This window comes from Saccopteryx bilineata, chromosome 11 (genome assembly GCF_036850765.1).
Source record: "Saccopteryx bilineata isolate mSacBil1 chromosome 11, mSacBil1_pri_phased_curated, whole genome shotgun sequence".
NCBI lineage: Eukaryota > Metazoa > Chordata > Mammalia > Chiroptera > Emballonuridae > Saccopteryx > Saccopteryx bilineata.
This window is the reverse complement of record NC_089500.1, coordinates 80,678,703-80,700,940: the sequence shown is the minus strand read 5'-3', so window position 1 is coordinate 80,700,940 and position 22,238 is coordinate 80,678,703. Positions and strand designations below refer to the sequence as shown.

Here is a 22,238-nt window from a genome sequence, read left to right as displayed (position 1 = left end):
TGTTCCTTTGTTCTGTTTTTGTTAGTCTCTCAAATTTTCTGCTCCTGTAGTTCTATACCATGCCTGAGCCCGCCAAGTCCGCCCCGGCCCCCAAAAAGGGCTCTAAGAAGGCGGTGACCAAGGCGCAGAAAAAGGACGGCAAGAAACGCAAACGTGGCCGCAAGGAGAGCTATTCCATCTACGTGTACAAGGTGCTGAAGCAGGTGCACCCCGACACCGGCATCTCGTCCAAGGCCATGGGCATCATGAACTCGTTCGTCAACGACATCTTCGAGCGCATCGCGGGCGAGGCGTCGCGCCTGGCGCATTACAACAAGCGCTCGACCATCACGTCCCGGGAGATCCAGACGGCCGTGCGCCTGCTGCTGCCCGGGGAGCTGGCCAAGCACGCCGTGTCCGAGGGCACCAAGGCCGTCACCAAGTACACCAGCTCCAAGTAGACTCGCAAGTAAGCGGCTTGACTCCTAACCCCAAAGGCTCTTTTCAGAGCCACTCAATTTCGTATTTTAAGAGTTGTAGTATCTAAGTTAAAAAAAATTTGTGTCCGTAAAGTCATGGTGCACTTTTGACCGGTCACAGGAAAGCAACAAAAGATAATAGAAATGTGAAATCTGCACCAAATAAAAAGAAAACCCTCCCTAGTTTCTGTAGGATGATGTTAGCAGCATGTGCGCATGCGCAGATGGTGATGTAACACCGTGTATACAGCGGAGCAGCCCACAGCCATGCCAATCGAGATGTGGACCGTACAGAGGAAAGTTCAGTGTGTTCTGTGGCTCGCTAAATTTGAGTCCGTGACCAAAGTGCAACATGAATATCGGCGCGTTTATAACGAATCCCCACCACATAGGAATAACATTACTCGGTGGGATAAGCAGTTGAAGGAAACCGGCAGCTTGGTGGAGAAACCCCGTTCTGGTAGGCCATCAGTCAGTGACGAGTCTGTAGAGGCTATACGGGATAGCTACCTGAGGAACCCTAAAAAATCTGTGCGTGCGTGTGCTCAACAATTACACCTAAGCAAGACTACAGTTCATAAGGTGTTAAAGAAACGTCTCTGTTCTACGGGGTACAAATTGCAGGAACAAATGGAGCCCACATCGAACTGCACTGAATAGGTATGAAACTGGGAGAGTTTTCCTTTTATTTGGTGCAGATTTCTCATTTCTATCGTCTTTTGTTGCTTTCCTGTGACTGGCCAAAAGTGCACTATGACTTTACGGACACACTGTATTTTGTCTATTTATAGACGAATTTCTTTAAAATGTATGTACAGTGTGATAACTTCAACGTAAATTTTTGTTAATGCAGGAAAATTTGAAATAATTGTGCGTAGTAGAACTATTGTTTTATATCCTTAAATTGTTAGTATCCTGGTTTCTGTTTTAATCAGAATGTTTATGTGTTCTCAAAATTATACAATTGTTTAGATTTTAAAAATAATTTTATACTTGGGATGTTTGTTGTACATGTAACACCTCCATTATAGTACAATCTGGTTATATCAGGTTGTGTCCTGCCTCTGTGTTCCTCATATAGCTCAATATCTGACCAGTAGGTGATCAGTAAATATTGGTTGCATTGGCTTGATTATAAGTTAAAATGTTTAGAGAAGACAAAATTCCAGGCCTTCACTATTTCAGGTGAAGTAAATATAATTTGGTTACCATTTCAGGGACTTGGACATGCTAAGAGTAACTACCTTGAAATGTATGCTTTCGAATTTATTAGATTTAAACTTAGTTTATAATCCTCCCAGTTCAAGATCAGTATTTATTTTTCATCAGAAATGCAGAGAGGCATTTTGTATTGTAAAGCCATACATTATTTTGATAATGACTTCAAGTATGACCCCCAATACCTGAGTGAGCTGGGAGGTACATATATATATATACACACACACATACACATACATACACACACACACACACACACACATACACATACATACATACACACACACATATGCAGGTGACTGAAGGTGGGACAGGTAGTATTCTGCTTGACCTGGATGTGTGTGTTTGGCCTAATAACCCATTGTTGCCACAGAAGGTTTTTAAATAATGATGTCCCTGGCCCACTTATGTGTTCCAGAAGTACACCAGACCTCACAATTCACCTGGAGAAACAGCAAGAGCTCACTTGAAGTTGGCTAATCAAGAAACAGCTTCTTATCTACACAGAGAGGTATTCTCAGATGCTTCTGTCATTCTTTTTCATATTCTTTCAACGAAGGGCTGACTCTTCACCTGATAACTGTCCTCCGAGACTGATATCCAAAAGAATGATAACAGTTCCTATTCTGGCGTAATGTAAACTGAAGAGGAGAATTCAGAGCTGCATCCTGGACGGCCAGAGGAGCAGACATGTGCCTGGATGGGAAGGCGGTCTTTCTATGTAGCCCTCAGTTCGTGTCTCTTTAGGAGCTATTTATTGACCTCATGTCATGTGCCAGGTATGGTTGTCAGCACTGGGGTTCAGCAGCGAGCAAATTAGACAGCATTCCCTGTCCTCGCCACAGAGTAAATGTAGAGAGCTGTGTGTGGATGCAGGTTTTCTAGATGGAGGGGAGGTGGGGTTGCTCTAAGGCTAGGTAGACTAGCTGTTGCTATTGTCAGCCTGGCTTCTTTAGTTGGTTGCCTTGTTGATAGCATCCTGTTCATCTCAGTATCACCCACCCACCACCACCCTGGGTGAAACCTGAGCCTTCTTTAGTCCTAACACTCCTGAAGTCCTTGCTGAGAACAAGCTGCTGCCTGGTTTGCCTTTCATGCATCATTTCAGAATTGGAGAAAAACCGCCATGCTTATTGATTCAGGCTGTGGCAAGGGAAGAAATTCTAGAAGGGGGAGATGGATCATGGCAGCACTCTGGAGGGCCTGGAGGTGGGGAGGAGATTCATGCATGCAGTCATACCATAGCTTTTTGTGTAACTACAAGCTGACCTAACCCTGTTAGCTAGGCCATGGTGTTTTGTCGAACACAAAATATTTCACAGAATGTATGTGGTGAGACTAGATGAGGTCACCGGGAACAGCAAAGGGACCCAAGAACTGAGCCAAGGTAATCCCGAGTACAAACTGCGGTAGTATCTATCCCACTTGGCATGGACTGTTGCATAACCCCAAAATTCCTATTTTGAAACAGTAGCCTTTCATTTGATGGTGTTAGGAGGTGGAGCCTTTGGGAGGTGATTAGCCCACAACAATGGAGCCCTTAATATAATACAAGATTAGTGGGATTAGCGTCATTAATGCCCTTTATAAAAGAGCCCAGAAAGCTTTGGCCCCTTCCCTTTGCCTTATGAGGGTAAAGTGAGGAGACAGCAGTCTATAAACCAAGAACTGGACCCTCATCAGACATGGAATATGTCTAAATCTGTCGTCATCTTGAGTGACATTGACTGGAGGACGGTCCTGTCTCCAGACCTGTGAAAAAATAAATGTTTGTTCTTTAAACCAACCAGTCGTTCTGTGGTATTTTTGTTACAGCAGCCAGAGGTAAGACACCTTTTTTTTTTTTTTTTTGGATATAGACAATATCCACAATAAAAAAAGATTAAAATATTTTAAGATTTACAGCAGACAGATTTAAGTGCTGAAAGGGGGAGGTGGGACAGATGGAGAAGGTTAGCCGGGAGGCGAGCCTGTGACTGCGGGAGGGAGCTCCTCTTTCACAAATGCAGGGATTTAAAGGAGTTAGACACCCGAGTTAGAACACCGACACCGGCTGGCTGTCTGGACAGTGGTAATTTAGAACTGATTAGCCTCGGGCTGAGGGAGGGGCCATGCCGGTGCCTGGAAACGAACAAAGCCCAGTGCCATTTAAAACCAGCGCCACTTTGTCCTTTGAGGAGGACAAAGCCTGGGAGAAGGCGGGTTTGGAGTGGGGAGTGAGTCCAGAGTTTGTGGATCTTTCCTGACGAACCCCGGGGCACAAATACACGAAGAATGAATACCCAGCCTTCTGGCAATTTATATTTTAATCAATAGAGCTTCCCGAGGACGGCGGCACCCTCCCCTCGCAAACCCGTCATTTCTGCCAATATTTCCTGAACACTGAGAATGAAGAACGACCTCGGAGGCGCTTGAAAGGGCTCCGCGTCACTGCGAGGCCTGGGGTCGATCTTTTTACGTACAATCGACAAGCGGTTGGCAGTTCCCTTCCAAAGAGAGAAACAGCTGGGGACTCCAGAAATTTTTGTCCTCCATTAGGGGAGAGGGTGTCCAAAAATTGAGAAAACCCCTCCATTTTTTTCTTATTCCTGCCTGCCACCCACCACCGCTCCCCACCAAATCCTCCGTTTCCTTCCTATGGACAGGGAGCACCACGCACAGACAGGCCGAGGCTTGTCGTGGAGAAGCCACCGTCCCTGCAGTTATTGATAAAGGTAAAGACTGCGCTGACATAAAAGCCAAGAAAATGTGCCTGGCACAACCACCAGGACACGCAAGCCGCGCACAGCTCTTTCCGCGGGAAAGTGGGCGGCCCTGAAAAGGGCCTTTGGTGGATGAAGGATTAGGGCGGTGGAAACGGGTGACTCAGCCGCCGAAGCCGTAGAGGGTGCGGCCCTGGCGCTTGAGCGCGTAGACCACGTCCATGGCCGTGACCGTCTTGCGCTTGGCGTGCTCCGTGTAGGTGACGGCGTCCCGGATCACGTTCTCCAGGAACACCTTGAGCACCCCGCGGGTCTCCTCGTAGATGAGCCCGGAGATGCGCTTGACGCCGCCGCGCCGGGCCAGGCGCCGGATGGCGGGTTTGGTGATGCCCTGGATGTTGTCGCGCAGGACTTTACGGTGGCGCTTGGCGCCCCCTTTGCCTAGACCCTTCCCGCCTTTGCCGCGACCAGACATGATGACCGCAGAAAAACAAGATACTAAGCACACCTCGGTCGAAAGAAAGCCGAATTATTTATATATAACTCTGTACCTCCCTATTTTACATTACAAAGCGAGGATGGGTTGGGCAGGAGGGAGGGGCTAGATCGGGATTGAATTTATCACCGCCTACACGTCCCTGTGAGTCCGTGGGGCGGGGCCCACGGAGACAAAGAAGGCTTTGTGAGTCCCTGCTCTTCCCCTTGATTCATTTCAAATGCCTGTGTAACAACATTTAAAAAATTCGTTGTGTATCACGCTGCTAAAATAACTGCACCTATTTCAAGCTAACAGATGTTTTTCTAGTGTAAACATTAGGAACCTTACTCCCGTGGGGAAGGCATGTACCAACATTATATGTTGCCTGGTATTTTAAACCAGTGGTCCCGAACCCCTGGGCCGCAGACCGGCACCGGTCCGTGGGCCATTTGGTACCGGTCCGCAGAGAAAAAATAAATAACTTACGTTATTGCCTGACCTGTGGTGGCACTGGATAAAGTGTCGACCTGGAAAGTTGAGGTCGCCAGTTCAAAACCCTGGGCTTACCTGGTCAAGGCACATATGGGAGTTGATGCTTCCTGCTTCTCCCCCTTTGTGTCTCCCTTCTCTCTCTCTCTCTCTTCTCTCAAATGAATAAATAAAATCTTAAAGAAAAATAACTTACATTATTTCCATTTTATTTATATTTAAGTCTGAACGATGTTTTATTTTTAAAAAATGACCAGATTCCCTCTGTTCGACAATTATATTTAAAAATTCCACAGTTTTTACACCGGTCGCATAATTTTATTTTGTGCATTTATCCGTCTGTAAAGCCAGCAGCCAAGGCCAGGGCCACCACTATCAAAGCAGCCCGGCCCATGCAGGTTCGCATTGGATTCGGACAGTCGGTAAAGAAACAGCGGAGCCAAACACTGATGGGCCATAGTCTTTAATTCTAGCTTGCACCCGGCGGGCAAGTAAAAATACACACTGGGCTCCAAAACCCACTCACATTCAGTGCTCACAAAGCTACTGACTTATCCGAGTTTCCTAGAATCAAAGGTTTCTAGCTCACTAGCCTTATTCTCCTCAGTTCCCCATCTCCTTCCTTATCCCAGATACAAACTCTACACAAACTGGCATCTCACTCAGCACTCCGCCATCTTAGCTGCTTCTCCTGGCCTCCTCCACGTGGCCTCCTTCCGCTGCTGGCTCTACTCTCTCATGCTAATCATCCCAGGAACCAAGAGGGCAAGTTCCCGCTTCGTCCCCATTTTATAGTGTAGAAATCCAAACTCTTAATCCAATATACAAAATAGGGAAGTCTCTAATACAAAGTCACTTCTCTGAGGCATGATTGGATTGTACCACCCCACATCAAAAAAGGGTAGGAAAGGCTTAATCCCAAAACCAAGCCTCAGGATACAAGGATTCTGCCTGCCTTTAGCCCACCTCAACACACATTAATACCACCTGGCCAACGTCCTCCTCGTGGGCAGCGCCATCTTTAACAAAGTGAGCATAATACATTTTATCTGCCCAACACCGTCCCACCCTAAAGGCCGGTCCGTGAAAATATTTTCTGACATTAAACTGGTCCGTGGCCCAAAAAAGGTTGGGGACCACTGTTTTAAATGCCTATTTCAAATGTAAACGAGTCCCAGGCCTCTCTGCTGCCTGAGAGGTATCTTTGTACACTTTAAATGAAGTTAAAGTAGTTAGTGATGTTGGTAAATGGCTTTAGGGGTCCAGGAAAGGCTGAACTGTTCAACATGAGAGCCAGTCTTTGAGTGCTTGTCATGGGAGGGGGGAGCCTGCCCCCATTACTTGGGCCCCAACACTCTTTACACCCCACTTTCTGAGGCCCAGGACCTATTTTGTGATGTCTTCTCTCATTTTCACTTTAGTATCATCTGTAGAATGGAAATGTTCATCTCAACATCAAAGATATTGTTTTGACAGCCAGAAAAGTAAAATTTTGGGCAAATAGTTAACACAGTCAACGAGGAGGAAAAAAGAAGTTCTATTAAAAGTAACCTCCTAGGGTGATCTGATCATAAATTTCTAAATAGGCAGGTCTTGGGGGAATGATATCACAAGCATATAATTCTTTAGTAGCTTATTTTTGCCTTAAGCAATCCCTGCCCAGTATTGTTGTACACCCAGGTTAACACACCTTCAAAATGCCAGAACTAACCTATTTTCGTTTTCAGGCCCTTTGAGATTCACCCACTCTCCAGGAAGCACATAATCTTATCTGTTTCTTATTCTGATCCCCACCTTGTCTTCTTCCATCTTTATGTCATCTTCCTCATGTCTCCTCCTTAGTGCTAAATGCATTAGATAAGACAAACTGCAGAACTGTTCTTCTAGGGAGCGTTTGAGAACTTGCTACCACCAGCCTAAGTCCTTGTATAAAAATTTCTCTACAGGTTTGGATGATTCTTACATGAGTAACTATTAATTACCTGAGGAAATTAAACTTTATGCCCCATGGATTTTCTTGTCTGATATTTTGCAGTCTGGACCTATGTCTTTTTGCCTATAATGTCCATATCTACATCAAAAGCAAATGTTTGATTTCTGAAGTCAGTGCTAAACTCACATGATAATATTAAAATTTATATTCAAGGTGGGACAAAAATAGGTTTGCAGTTGTGAGGACAAAAAAACTCACGAGTTTATTCTAGTATTATTTCTTAATTATTATATTTTTTTCCATACAAACAATGGTAAACCTACTTCTGTCCCAGCCTGTACTTGCATGATTTACTCATTAGTCTCCATGCAGACACAATCCCCTCCAAGACTGCATTGTCTAATAAAGCAGTGGTCCCCAACCTTTTTTGGGCCACGGACCGGTTTAATGTCAGAAAATATTTTCACAGACCGGCCTTTAGGGTGGGACGGATAAATGTATCACGTGACCGAGACAAACGTCAAGAGTGAATCTTAGATGTGACAGAGGGAATCTGGTCATTTGTAAAAAATAAAACATCGTTCAGACTTAAATATAAATAAAACGGAAATAATGTAAGTTATTTATTCTTTCTCAGCGTACCGGTACCAAATGGCCTACAGACTGGTACCGGTCTGCGGCCCGGGGGTTGGGAACCACTGTAATAAAGTACCACCTTTGAACATTTGAGACGTGGCTCAAGATGAGGAACATAAATTGAAATGTTATCTAATTTTTAATTGTTTTCAATTTAAAAGCTGATGCTTCACTCAGTTACTGGACCTTTTTAGATATGTTTGAACCACTTGGACGTGCAAAATTAACTTTTCAACATTACAATTCATGGAATTTCAATGCAAGTCAAGTCTTTCCAAGAAAAAAAATTTAATATCATATTGAATAAAATATACACCCAAGGTGGAAGATTAAGACTGAAAGAATATGAGATATTACAATAATAATGTCTTTATATTAGTTACATATTGAAATAAAAAACATTTTGGGTTGAATACAACATATAAAAAGTTTCATCTTTTTAGTTTTTAAAATGAAAAGTGAAAATCTAAAATCACATCTGCAGCTTGCGTTATTTTCTGTAGGGAGTGCTGTTCCAAGACTCTTCCATTTCCTTTTGTTAATTTTCTGATCTCTAGCAAACCAGGCTATGATGGGGCTTGGGAATAGTGTAGATACTTAATGTATTTCTGAGAAACCCAGTTATAGAGACTGGCTTCAACTAGAATGATGTATTGTTTACAAAAAATTAAAATGACATTAGCAAACTAAGGGGGGGGGCTTGTCAAATCAAACATTACTTATTCACCTTTATGAGAGGAAAATCTTTTCTATCCTTCTGGGTTCTTTGGTCTAATAATCAAATTGATATAAGACAGATTAATAGAAGAAAAACTAAATCTGTACAACAGGATCCCTTTAGAAATAGGGATTCCAAAGGCAGTCAAGATATTTAGGCTTGTTTGCTATCCTTAGGTAAGGAATGGGTTAGGGGCCTGGGACTCCAAGGTGGCAAGGCATTTATTTCATCTGGAGATAAGAGCAGATGTTTGGTAATCAGACGTTTGTTTCATCCTAGTCTTTCAGATAAAAATTATTGGTCACAATAGATCTCTTTCTGGGACGGGCCTCCTACTTAAATTCTTTCAGGTGATTAAGGGAGAGGTAAAAGTTTCTATTGATCCTGTTGGGTCTTGACTTAAACTCAAAATAATTCACATGCCAAAAGTTGCACATTTTGGGGTGTCATATTCTGCAAGAAAAGATGGATACTAGAAAAATTGTTGACCTTAGAATTCTTCAAGGGCAGGATTTCAGGAGTTAGAGGTTTCCTGAAAATTTGTGGTTAATATTTTTGTTTCTAATATTTGTTTTTTGAGAGTAAGCTTCTAAAACTGATTATTAAAGCAATTATTGTCCAAAAGAGTTTAAGCTTCTGTACAAGAGAATGTGCATTTCAGTAGTAGAAAACAGAAAAGAAGAAATAATCTAGTATAAGTACAAAAGCATTTCATAAAAAGAAAGAAGGCCAGAAAATAATTTACTGTTAGGTAACAACCAAGAGATACTGAGACAAGAAAATCAGGTCAATTACATTGGAGTCTAGAAAGAATAAAAAGTTAAACTGCCTTGTATTTGATTAATTAGCATAATAAAAATGTCAAGAAGTTATACCATGAAGTTTTATAGAAATTATACTTATAGGCTTGATATTTTTATTTTTTATTTTTCTAGTAAGGTTTCACAGTATAAAAAAAAAATTGAGACTTGAAAGTAAGGAGGTAAGGTTAGGCCCTGATGTCTGTAAAGCCAGTAGCCACAGCCACCATCACAGCAACCTGGCCCATGCAGGTTCGCATTTGATTCGGACAGACCGTAATGAAACAATGGAGCCAAGAACTGGTGGACCATTACCTTTAATCCTAGCTCACACCCCGGGGGCAAGAAATACACACAGTGGGTAAACACTTCCCTTTCCATTCAGGGCTCCCAAAGCCACTGACTTATCTGAGTTTCCTAGAATCAAAGGCCCCACCAGCCTTATTCACCTCTGTTCCTCATCTCCTTCTCTCTGCACAAACTCTGCACAAACTGGCTTCTCCTTCAGCACTCTGTCATCTTGGCTGCCTCTCCTCTGCACTGCTGTTGGCAAGATGTGAGCAAGAGTGCCTCTGGTCTGCTTCATTTTATACTGTAGAAATTAAAGCCTTTAAGCCAATATACAAATAAGGAAGTCTCTGATACAAAGCCACTCATCTGAGGCATAAATGAGATTCCTCCTAAAAGTGCACCACCCCACATCATGCAACAGTCAAGGGTGTGAATGAAAGCTCAGTTTTAAGATCTTAGTATTAAAAGGGTGGGAAAGGCTTAGTCTTATAACCAAGCCTTAGGCTATAAGGACCTTGCCCGCCTACAGCCTGTCCCCCACACCCAATGCAAACTATAAGCGAGCAAACATACATATCATATTTACAAACTTATTTGACTAACAATGTCCAATATCATGAAAGGTTAAGGTCAGCCCTGGCCCGTTGGCTCAGCAGTAGAGCATAGGCCTGGCCTGTGATTGTTCTGATCAGAGCATACTGGAGAAGGGACCATCTGTTTCTCTATCTCTCCCTCTCTCCATCTCTCTATCTTTTTATTCTTCTCCTGCAGCCAGCCATGGCTCACTTGGAGCAAGTTAGCCTCGGGCACTCAGTATAGCTCCCTGTTCTCACCTCAGGAGCTGGAGTGGCTTGTTGCCCAGCAATGGAGCAATGGTCCTAGGTGAGCAGAGCATTATCCCATAGGAGCCTTGACTATATAGCATTGCCCCATAGGGGGCTTGACGAGTGGACCTAGGTCAGGGCTCATGCTGAAGTCTTTCTGCTTCCCTCCTTCTCACTGTAGGGGGGGGGGGGGGAAACAACAAGGTTCAGGTCAGACAAGGATCTAGTGAAAATGAAATTTGGTTGTCTTATGGTTTACAGTGAAGTTACTTGTTAACTTGCAGGGTTTTATTTGGTAGAGATGCAAATAATTTTTTGTCCAATGGAGCACACATATAAACCCAAAGATTTATAGCCTCTGAAACATAAATTAATTTTGTTTTAGCTTAATTCAACAATATATTTTAAACATTTCTTCATTAAATTTTTTATAAATAACCCTTTCTTAAATGTTCTTTGAACCTATCATAAAATTTTTTCCTGTTGCTTTACTGATTGTTAAGTTAGATAAACTCTCTGAAATGCGTTCATTTTATATTTGCTGAATCATGATTTTACCTTTTGAAAATAGGTGAACAAGAGGTAAAGAGGGACTGGCATTTGCTTTGTCCTTTTCTTTTCTTCTGTAGGCGTGGGAACTTGAGCAGTTGTCCCTCGATGTCATGACAAGTCACCATTGGTAAGCACGTTACAAAAAAGTGGAAAGAATAGACAGGAAAGCAGGTTGTTTATCAGGACAAGGAAAGACTTCTGTTCACTCTAGGACAGCTCTGAAAACTGTTAAGAAATATCCAGATACCGAGTTAAGGTGAGAAAATGGATGGACTATGTATCTCCTTTCACTATCATAGGAGGTGGTGGTTTCAAGGCCTGCCCAAGTGTTTTAAAATTATTCTAGGGAAATATGCTTCTCTATGACTCCTTAGGAGTCCATTATCTGTGAGTTTAGATGTTAATTTGTAGGATAATTGATAATAAGTGATTTTTGTTCCTTAAAGATGAAAATTATCTGTATCCATTTGGTTTACCACTTGAGGCGAATGAGATATGGTTGCAGAATGAGATATGGTTGCAGAATGAGATATGGTTGCAATAGATAAAGAAGACAGGGATTCACATGCAAAACTCTGTCTCCCTGAAAAGAGACTTAGGCACAGCTCATATACACTATTTGGTCAATTACATCTTGGTTTCTTCTTTGTAATTGGTTGCACTTACCTGGTTGGTTCCAGTCAAGCTCATGCAGTTACAGCTGGGTCTGCAAAATGCTGTGCTATTTTCACATTTAGCAAGATTAGCATTTAGTAAGAACCATCTAAACCTTAAGATCCTTGAAAAGACGATGCAAACATTATAATATAGTCACCGTGTCATAGGATAATATGCTTGGTCTAAATTTGCTGTTTTGATTTTATTTCAATCTTTTGTAGGGGAGGAAAAATTTTCTTCTATCTTGGTTTTCTTCCTGGGATCCTGTACACATAACACAAATTAGCAAGAGAAAAACAAACAGAAGTTTATTAACATGTATATTTTGGATGTAGATGAGAGAGACCCAGGAAAGAGTAATTCATAGAGGTGGCTTTTATACCACCAGTTTATATAGCATCTTCGACAAAGTACACATTTGTAGAGAAATAATAAGACAAAGGAAACAGTTTTAGGCTTCTAAGAGATGCAAATTGAGATGGTAAAATACATGGCAAGAAACTAAGAGTCAGCTTTGTTCTTAGATCCCTCTTGTGCCTGTGGGCTGTTAAATCACCAATAAGAGTCAGCAATCTTTATATTCTGACTTAAGGCAGGAAAGGGGGAGGGAAGAGAGCTTTTCCTGCAACTGCTGTTTCTTAACTGCCTTCAAGTCAAAATAATTTTGTCAAACAGGCATATTTTGGGGTGGCTGTTTTACTTTCTTCACTTTCATGTATTATAGCTTTGATAATCTCCTATCAAAGCTGTAATACATGATGGTTCCCTTAACAATAAATTATATATTAAAAGCAATTACTCTATTTTTGAGGCTTAGTATATTATTTTGAATTTTACATTTTGGTAACGGTCAAAAGGCAATTGCATGATCATTTCTCTATGTGAAATATCTCAGGTCTGTATTTGTTATATAGGGTACTAAGCTAGGCCAATGTGTTAGAGGCTAATTGAGATACTCATTTCATCTGATTTCCTTAGATTTGGACCCACTTTGTTTCAGTTCAGGGGTAACAAGAGCCTTTGGCCTCAGCTATGAGGTACCAGAGAACAGGAAACCGGCCATATCCTGCTAGGGTTTCTGACCTTTCTTATTGATCTCTCTGGTTCATAGGTCCCTCTGAGACCTGCTTGGTTTTGCTTTCTTGTGAAATATAAATTTCCACTGAAGGTTGATATTAAAATTTCTTTTAAGTTTACACTCCGCTTTAAAATGAGTCCATAATAGTAAGGTGTGTTGACTTTTGTGTACTTCATTTTCTGAAAATACGAATAAACCAACTGACTAAAAAACACTTAATACAGTACTAACATCACTAAAATTTAAAAAGTCCGCCTTGACATGTGACTGGTCAGCTATCCCTCCTTTGTTCTATTATTTTACTCACATTTTAGGGTAACAGTAAGCTTACTTGGATATACAGCATGTATCATATACATTGAATACACAATGCAGTCAGGAAACTATTCCAGCTTGAGACCATGTTTCAAAACCTACCATTGTCACCTACGTAGTCTACACTTCTAATTATGTCTGTTAACTTACGAGCTAACAGTTTAATTCACATTCCATTCTTTTCCTAATGACATGTATTTGTAGGCCAAGTAAGTTTTCAATTAGATGTTAAAGTAAGAAAAAAAAATGCAAGCCCTTTTAATGAAATTGTGGGTGGCTCTGAAAAGAGCCTTTGGTTTCGACTTATTCTAGTTGCTGCAAACTAATGCAAGATTTTACTTGCCCTTGGCTTTGTGGTGGCTCTCGGTCTTCTTGGGCAGCAGCACGGCTTGGATGTTGGGCAGGACGCCGCCCTGCGCGATGGTCACTTTACCCAGCAGCTTGTTGAGCTCCTCGTCGTTGCGGATAGCAAGCTGCAGGTGGCGCGGGATGATGCGCGTCTTCTTGTTGTCGCGGGCCGCGTTGCCAGCCAGCTCTAGGATCTCCGCCGTCAGGTACTCCAGCACAGCCGCCAGGTACACGGGTGCGCCGGCCCCGACTCGCTCCGAGTAGTTGCCCTTGCGGAGCAAACGATGAACTCTGCCGACTGGAAACTGGAGTCCAGCCCGTGAAGAGCGAGTCTTGGCCTTTGCACGCGCTTTGCCGCCTTGTTTTCCACGCCCAGACATGGTGAATCGCAGCACTGAGAGAACAACCACAGGAAAAGCAACAAGAGAAGTGTCCTGAAGGGAGCATCAAGACGCAAGTTATAGTGCTGGGTGGAATTGCTAAGTGTGAAATGGGATTGGTTAAAAATCATCTTTGACACCGCCAACCAATAAGAAAGGCGATGTGCTGCAAGGAAATTTACATATACTCGTCACTGGTACATTATCAAATCAGATCTGGATATTCTTGAGTACCTTATTTGCATAGAGCATCTATAAAAGAAGACATCGTAGACCCAAGTGGACATTTTACATCATCCCTTTTTCTTTCATTCGTCTCCTTTTTGCTTTGAAATGCCCGAGCCAGCCAAGTCCGCGCCCGCCCCGAAGAAGGGCTCCAAGAAGGCTGTGACCAAGGCGCAAAAGAAGGACGGCAAAAAGCGCAAGCGCAGCCGCAAGGAGAGCTACTCGGTGTACGTGTACAAGGTGCTGAAGCAGGTGCACCCCGACACCGGCATCTCGTCCAAGGCCATGGGCATCATGAACTCGTTCGTCAACGACATCTTCGAGCGCATCGCGGGCGAGGCGTCGCGCCTGGCGCATTACAACAAGCGCTCGACCATCACGTCCCGGGAGATCCAGACGGCCGTGCGCCTGCTGCTGCCCGGGGAGCTGGCCAAGCACGCCGTGTCCGAGGGCACCAAGGCCGTCACCAAGTACACCAGCTCCAAGTAGTGTGTTTCGGTAACCGTCTAACCCAAAGGCTCTTTTCAGAGCCACCCACCTTTTTTATTAAAGGGTTGTAATGACTTCACGTTAGGATTGCTAAGTAAGATACCAAAATGCCTTCATTGTGATTTACTTCTTTTACAAAAACGTCTTTTAGCAGTGTGCTCCTAGCACATAGAAACAAACATGTTTGGTTGGAAGTAAGGTAATTTAACATTCGCCCAGTGTTTCTTGTTTCTGCTGCTCACTTGGTATAAATTTGGCAAAGGTACTGACATGCTATTTCAACTCATGGTGTCGTGTGTCTTAATACATTTCTCCATGACAAGTGAAGAGGACTTGAATGGCTAATATTGATATAGAGAAAAAGGGCTTCATTATTGCAGTTTAATTGTAACCACATTGCACACATTTCCTTGAAGCATCATAACTTCTAAACCCACCAGGAGCAGGATAGTTGATGTGCATGAAAATTGAAAACGAGCTCGATCCGTTTGAGGATAGGCCCACTTAATTGTAATGAAAAAAATCCCCAAACATAGAATGGTGATACATTTGGGAAAATACCACATTGTAGCTCATAGTACTGGAAGTCTGGGGCCTGGGGGGGGGGGGGGGGGGGATACTCAAGATACTTTGGTGTCTTTCCCTTAAATGATTTTCTTCCAAGATGAAATTTATGTCAGTTTATTTTTATCCTGGTCATCACACATTTTACTTTTTAAGTGAAAAAAAAATTGTTATCTAGTGACAATGTAACTGTCCTGCCCAACATTAGGCATATATGTTAAGATTGTGTACTTTTCTCCATATTGCAAATCCATTTAAAATTATAAAATGCTATGTGGGAATCTCACGTAGAATAAATGCTACGAATGTACTACATACAGCATGTTAGGATTTCAAGTCAGGTAGGAAAGAGGTAATAGTATTCTCCATATTCTTGTATAATTTCTTTCCTGAATAATAAAACTTTTCACTTCCTACACAATCCACTTGGGCACCCCCACACAACATGAACAATGAATATATAAACATTCAAATAAAACAAACAACAAAGACAATAAGAAAAAACATAAAACTAAAAACAAACCAAAACAAAAGCTGTACTCTATGAGAGTTACTATAAACAATCAATTTTTGCTTTGCATAGTCCCAAAAGTTAATATCTTAAACAAGTTTATATGGACTTCAAGGAAGTACAGAAATTTCCTGATATTGTTTATAATAGTGTATCTACATATTCTCTGCCTGAGCAGAAAGGACTATATATAGCTTTATTTCAAATTCTAATTATACTGTAACCTAGTGTGCTAGGCAGTATAATGCCACTCCAATTAATCCACTTTCTAATCTCTGGACACTGTAATCTGTTGGGTTACATGACAAAAGTCAATTAAATTAGAGTTGAAATGGAGATTGCTAATCACCTGAATTTAAAGTCGAGAGATTATTCAAGTCAACCCAATGTAATCACAGAGGTCCTTAACAATGAAAGAGGGAACCAGAATACAGAACTAAGGAGATGGTGGCATGAAGAGAATTTGGCCAGAGATCACTGGCTTTGAAAATAGAGAAAAGGGGCCCTGAGCTAAGGAAGGAGGGCAGCTTGCAGACATTGGACAAAGCAGTCAAGTAGATTCTCTACTACAGCCCCAGAGACAAATGCAGCCTTCTGACACCTTAGTTTTCGTTCAGTGAGATTCATGTTTAAATGCTGATCTACAGAAACATAAAAATTTAAGTGTGTATTTCAACAAGTTTGGGATAATTTATCAGATGAGCAATAGAAAATTGATGCACTTACATACGATTAAGAATTATTATCTTATATATTCAGTGATGTATTTAATATGATTATATAACTTTAAATATAAAAATTACTATAGATGCTTATAAATTCTATATATTTCAGGGTCACACAATTTTGACATTGCAATTTACATGTTGTTAGTGTCTATAATGTCTGACTATAAGAGCAGAAAGTTTAATTTCATGGAGAAGCACTTCTCTCACTCATTGTTGTATTATTCTGATACTACTCCAAAAAGCTGGCCATTATTATACAATATATAGGATTAGGAGTAGAGATAAAATGTATGTCCATAAATAACTTCATAAATTGTAAATCCTCCTAATATGTTTATATTTATTTATGATTTTTGCATGCATTTTAACAAAAGTGTCAACAAAGTAGATTTTGGAAAAATGATTATTTTATAAGTAAAACACAGATGGTGTGTGAACCAAAGTTCATCTACCTGGCAGAACTCAAATTCCAACTATTACTTTTTGAACATAGAGTTTAAAAAGCCTTTTCTAGAAATCTATAGATTTGCTAGCACGTTAGGAAGTACCTTTACATAGTCTTCCTCATCTCTCTAGCACTCAGGCTAGATGTCTTCTTGGTTTATTTCAATTCATCTTTCATCTGTCCTGAGTCAGTGAAAAAGAAAGGCTTGTTTGGACTAGGAGATGAAACCCCAAGTGCACGTAGCTTCCTGCACTTCATTCTGCCTCTTGGAATAATTGTTTTACCTACGTGGGAGAGCTGATGGTGATTAAACATCCTGAGCTGCATTCTTTGAGAACTAGAAAAAAATGTCTTATATGATCATGAAGGTGACTGATGCTGAGAGAATCATAAGCAAATTTTTTTAAGATATAAAGTAGAAATAGTCCTTTAAATCATCAGGGCAGGTTTGGCGCCCTGGTGTCAATGTTCAGTCAGTAAAACAAAACTATCAGTTATTTTTACAAAGATAATTTAATAAACATTACACCAGTTTTTGAAAACTGAAAAGCAAAAAGTAGAGCTGGTGTCCCAGATAAAACTCAAGGAAGCAGGAGCTAACTCAGGGTTCAGAATGCACGCACAAGCCACCCATACCCACACACACACACATACACACCCACTCACAAGCGTTAGTTATTAAAATCTAGGAATTTGGAGAGTATCTCTGGTGGAGATTCCTTATTAGAACTCGAGGGTGAGACAGTTCAAAAGATGGTGCTGGAAGTGTGGAATCCAGATTGGGAGGTGGGGCGAGGCCAAAGACTGGAACTGAAACTAATTGTTGCGGGAGGTAAGACTAAAGCTGGTACCTAGGGAACTAGAGTACCCTCTTGTTACTATCCCCTTCTAGCCTGCCTTAACTATCCCTAGAAGTGACTGGAAATGGTGTGGTGTGCCCAACTCAGCCTATTTACCACAATAAATACAAACGTCCAGAGAGTACTTGCAGCAGAGAATCAGGGCCTACTTTACTGAGGACATGGCCTCCCTATAGACGTCTTCCTCAAATGGACAACGGCTCAGCAAATTAAGCTGTTACACATTGTGCTTAAAAGGAATAACAATGCATTCAAGTCTTAGAATGAGAACGTAAGTGGCTCTGAAAAGAACCTTTAGAGTTAGGCGTCTAGACGTTTTGCTCAGGCAAAAGTCTGGGGAAAGTATATAATTACTAACAAAAGCGGGAGTAGGTACACAGCGACACCTAGAGGATACTCCGCTTCTAGAGCTGTCTTTTCAAAAGTTGCGGTGGTCCCTTAGGCCGGACGGGATAACTTGGGAGACCAAACATTTCATGGCCCATTTAAAAGCTTCATGAAAAGCTGCCTTCAGTCCCCCCAGTCCATGTGCAATTACAGTATTAAGAAAATGACTTGCATCTCAAATAGATTGGGGAGTCAGCCTTTACTTTCAATCCACGTTTGCTAACACTCCTGCAAACCCTATCTGGGGCCCTATGGTCAATACAGGAGGTGCGTCTACTACGGAATACGGGGTGACGCTTTCCTGAGTACTGGGACTAATGTGAAATGGGCGCGCCAGGCACCCCAGTGCGCAACTCTGTTGCGAAAAGGTTGAGTGGCTCTGAAAAGAGCCTTTGGGGTTAGGAGACAAGACGCTTACTTGCGAGTCTACTTGGAACTTGTGTACTTGGTGACGGCCTTGGTGCCCTCGGACACAGCGTGCTTGGCCAGTTCCCCAGGAAGCAGCAGGCGAACGGCCGTCTGGATCTCCCGGGACGTGATGGTGGAGCGCTTGTTGTAATGCGCCAGGCGCGACGCCTCGCCCGCGATGCGCTCGAAGATGTCGTTGACGAAAGAGTTCATGATGCCCATGGCCTTGGACGAGATGCCGGTGTCGGGGTGCACCTGCTTCAGCACCTTGTACACGTACACCGCGTAGCTCTCCTTACGACTGCGCTTGCGTTTCTTGCCGTCTTTCTTCTGCGCCTTGGTCACAGCCTTCTTGGAGCCCTTCTTCGGGGCGGGCGCGGACTTGGCGGGCTCGGGCATGGTCGGGAAAAGCAAACACCACAAGTAAAAATAACTATAAAAGCAGTAAGTAGTGATGGTTCCTTTTTATATAGAACCGGACATGCAAATTAGGTGCTATCTCTAATGTACTGTGTGTGATTGGTGGCAATTCGAAACTCAGAAATATTAGTTCTGCCCAATCAAAACGATAGAAACCCAAATCTGCAGTCTTACTGGTTAAGGCGAAGTTGAATTCTTAACCAATGACATATCTGCATTTTCGCGCCAAAAAAAAAAAAAAAAAAAAAGGTTTATAAATACTGTCACTCCTGCACTTTTATTACCATAAGAACTTGTGGAGAGATTCTAACTGTGAACATGTCTGGGCGCGGAAAACAAGGCGGCAAAGCGCGTGCAAAGGCCAAGACTCGCTCTTCACGGGCTGGACTCCAGTTTCCAGTCGGCAGAGTTCATCGTTTGCTCCGCAAGGGCAATTATGCCGAGCGGGTCGGAGCCGGTGCGCCCGTGTACCTGGCGGCTGTGCTGGAGTATCTGACGGCGGAGATCCTGGAGCTGGCTGGCAACGCGGCCCGCGACAACAAGAAGACGCGCATCATCCCGCGCCACCTGCAGCTGGCCATCCGCAACGACGAGGAGCTCAACAAGCTGCTGGGCAAAGTGACCATCGCGCAGGGCGGCGTCCTGCCCAACATCCAGGCCGTGCTGCTGCCCAAGAAGACTGAGAGCCACCACAAGGCCAAGGGCAAGTAAAATCCTGCATTAGTTTGCAGCAACTAGAATAAGTCGAAACCAAAGGCTCTTTTCAGAGCCACCCACGATTTCACTGGAAGAGCTTGCAATTTCTCCAAGCAGCTACTTGAAAGAACCTCTGAGTCAGTGCCCCCAGTAGATGTCCGTAAACACCATAAGTCTTAAATCAGAAAGTTAGTATACATTTGAAAGGATTAACTAAAGGGAAATTGTCAGCTATGAAAAAAGCGAAAGGTATTTTGCATCAGGTAATTACGAAGATCAATGCTGCAGGACATTGGTTTAAGCGGAATATGTACATGCAAGTAGGGTTAAGTGACTGATAGGGCTAATTTTGCATAATAGAACATAATTAACAGTCAATTCGCCCATCGCCCACTCTGCGGCTTAGTCGACTGAAAATCGGTAAACAATACTACATGCCCCAGTCATTTAGGCATAGTTCCTTTACAAGCACAAAGTAGTTATACCATTTATAAATTTGCGCAACTATTAGAGAAGTATAAAAACAATTAAAAAACCTATAACTCAGTACGAAGTAAAAATAAAAATCTCTAAATTTAAATGAGTCAAGAAATCAATGTGAAGTAAATTTGCCTTCTCAAACTTGAATCAAGTAGAAAAACACGTGACAATCATGTAATACGCGCCTTTTCAAAGTGGTTAAAGAAAAGCAAGTTTCAAGTGCCAAAATTTAAAATTATTATTAAGAAAAAAATGATCATCATTGCAATAACTTATTGTGCGGGAAGAAGCCCAAACATGAAGAAACGGCAAAAAGAATATGGAGGTGGAAAGTACAGAAAACCGGCTGTTAAAAAGGGTACTGGAAAGGAAGAAGTTAATTTTCCATCTTAATGAACCGGAAGTACCGGCGAACAAAAAGTGAAAATTGCTTCCAATACTGTCACTGTGAGCTTTGATGGACAGATGCTTTCTCCAATAACGGCAGGTCTTGCTATATATAAATACTAGTTCAGGGAGCACAGTTCTAAGTGTGTCACCAGGTGTTCATCTGTTCGTGCTACCATGGCTCGGACTAAGCAGACCGCGCGAAAATCCACTGGTGGCAAAGCCCCACGCAAGCAGCTGGCCACCAAGGCGGCCCGCAAGAGCGCGCCCGCCACAGGCGGCGTCAAGAAGCCGCACCGCTACCGGCCCGGCACGGTGGCCCTGCGCGAGATCCGCCGCTACCAGAAGTCCACCGAGCTGCTGATCCGCAAGCTGCCCTTCCAGCGCCTGGTACGCGAGATTGCGCAGGACTTCAAGACCGACCTGCGCTTCCAGAGCTCGGCCGTGATGGCGCTGCAGGAGGCGTGCGAGGCGTACCTGGTGGGGCTGTTCGAGGACACCAACCTGTGCGCCATCCACGCCAAGCGCGTGACCATTATGCCCAAGGACATCCAGCTCGCGCGCCGCATCCGTGGGGAGAGGGCGTAAACTGCCTGTTTTTGTGTGAGCGTTAACCTTAAAACCCAAAGGCTCTTTTCAGAGCCACCCAAAAGTTTCAGTTGGAAGAGCTGTAGGCAAAAAGGGGGAGGAATTAGCTTTTTGCAGAAATACAAGTTTTACAAGCCATTGCAAATTCATGTGCTCAGTGTAACTTTATTTTGGGGGAACACGGTTGAACGTTCTAAGTACTGTCCCTTGCCGTCACCCCCCCCTTTAACAGGCATCCCCAAACTGCGGGCCGCATGAGGCCCCCTGAAGCCATTTATCCTGCCCCCCCACCGCACGTGGCGGCCCTCCAACGGTCTGAGGGACAGTGAACCTGGCCCTCTGTGTAAAAAGTTTGGGGACCCCTGGCTCCCCCAGCCCACATCCAGTTCAGTTTAAGTGGTACTACAACCTCTTTTATCAGATTAATTGGGTGGCTCTGAAAAGAGCCTTTGTATTCTCAAGTCTTACTCCTTACTTCTTTTTGGGGGCAGCCTTCTTGACCTTGGTAGATTTTGCCTTCGCCGCCTTGGGTTTAGATGCTTTACCCTTAGCTGGACTTTTAGCTGCCTTCTTGGGCTTGGCTGCTTTCACCTTCGGACTCTTGGCCACTTTCTTGGCTCCTGCAGCTGCCGCTGGCTTCTTCCCCTTCTTCGGGGTCTTCTTGGCGTTTTTCTTGGGGTTGGCCAACCCGGCAGCCTTTTTGGTCGCCCCAGCAGCCTTCTTGGGTTTGGCCGCGCCCGCCTTCTTGGCCTTGGTCTCCCCGGAGGAGACCTTCTTGTTGAGCTTGAAGGAGCCCGAGGCGCCGGTGCCCTTGGTCTGCAGCAGGGTGCCCTTGCTCACCAGGCTCTTGAGGCCCAGCTTGATGCGGCTGTTGTTCTTGTCCACGTCGTAGCCCGCGGCCGCCAGCGCCTTCTTGAGCGCGGCCAGCGAGACGCCGCTGCGCTCCTTGGAGGCGCCCACGGCTTTGGTGATGAGCTCGGACACCGGCGGCCCGGACGCCTTGCGCTTGGCAGCACCGGCGGACTTGCGGGCCTTCTTTTTCACTGGCGTCTTCTCCGTTGCCGTAGCAGGAGGCACGGCAGGTGCGGTTTCGGACATGATTGTCGGTCGGAATACCTGGCAGTAAAAAAAATAATATTGTCTCGGAGTTATGTGACCAGCCTGTGAAGTGTG

General features: G+C 43.5%; 8 protein-coding genes across 8 annotated transcripts; 4 read left to right on the top strand and 4 right to left on the bottom strand.

The window, feature by feature from the left end:
- Position 1: 1 nt before the first annotated feature.
- LOC136315395 (histone H2B type 2-E-like) lies at positions 2–3,462 on the top strand. The gene is made up of 2 exons (XM_066246940.1): positions 2–448; positions 2,095–3,462. The coding sequence occupies exon 1, from the start codon at positions 60–62 to the stop codon at positions 438–440; it is 381 nt and encodes a 126-aa protein (XP_066103037.1). The 5' UTR covers positions 2–59; the 3' UTR covers positions 441–448; positions 2,095–3,462.
- Positions 3,463–3,553: 91 nt separating this feature from the next.
- Positions 3,554–5,473, bottom strand: LOC136315636 (histone H4-like). Its single transcript, XM_066247359.1, has 2 exons — positions 5,424–5,473; positions 3,554–4,886 (listed from the first exon to the last, which is right to left on the bottom strand). The coding sequence occupies exons 1-2, from the start codon at positions 5,436–5,438 to the stop codon at positions 4,542–4,544; spliced, it is 360 nt and encodes a 119-aa protein (XP_066103456.1). The 5' UTR covers positions 5,439–5,473; the 3' UTR covers positions 3,554–4,541.
- An 8,010-nt stretch (positions 5,474–13,483) lies between these two features.
- LOC136315631 (histone H2A type 1-D) lies at positions 13,484–13,934 on the bottom strand. The gene has a single exon (XM_066247353.1). It carries the CDS (start codon positions 13,875–13,877, stop codon positions 13,485–13,487), a length of 393 nt encoding a protein of 130 aa, XP_066103450.1. The 5' UTR covers positions 13,878–13,934; the 3' UTR covers position 13,484.
- Positions 13,935–14,173: 239 nt separating this feature from the next.
- LOC136315633 (histone H2B type 1-C/E/F/G/I) lies at positions 14,174–15,018 on the top strand. Its single transcript, XM_066247357.1, has one exon. It carries the CDS (start codon positions 14,211–14,213, stop codon positions 14,589–14,591), a length of 381 nt encoding a protein of 126 aa, XP_066103454.1. The 5' UTR covers positions 14,174–14,210; the 3' UTR covers positions 14,592–15,018.
- A 1,930-nt stretch (positions 15,019–16,948) lies between these two features.
- On the bottom strand, positions 16,949–18,905 carry LOC136315635 (histone H2B type 1-C/E/F/G/I-like). The gene has a single exon (XM_066247358.1). The coding sequence runs from the start codon at positions 18,891–18,893 to the stop codon at positions 18,513–18,515; it is 381 nt and encodes a 126-aa protein (XP_066103455.1). The 5' UTR covers positions 18,894–18,905; the 3' UTR covers positions 16,949–18,512.
- A 327-nt stretch (positions 18,906–19,232) lies between these two features.
- Positions 19,233–19,625, top strand: LOC136315632 (histone H2A type 1). The gene has a single exon (XM_066247354.1). It carries the CDS (start codon positions 19,233–19,235, stop codon positions 19,623–19,625), a length of 393 nt encoding a protein of 130 aa, XP_066103451.1.
- A 1,029-nt stretch (positions 19,626–20,654) lies between these two features.
- On the top strand, positions 20,655–21,065 carry LOC136315630 (histone H3.1). The gene has a single exon (XM_066247352.1). The coding sequence runs from the start codon at positions 20,655–20,657 to the stop codon at positions 21,063–21,065; it is 411 nt and encodes a 136-aa protein (XP_066103449.1).
- Positions 21,066–21,216: 151 nt separating this feature from the next.
- On the bottom strand, positions 21,217–22,238 carry LOC136315629 (histone H1.4-like). Its single transcript, XM_066247351.1, has one exon. It carries the CDS (start codon positions 22,161–22,163, stop codon positions 21,537–21,539), a length of 627 nt encoding a protein of 208 aa, XP_066103448.1. The 5' UTR covers positions 22,164–22,238; the 3' UTR covers positions 21,217–21,536.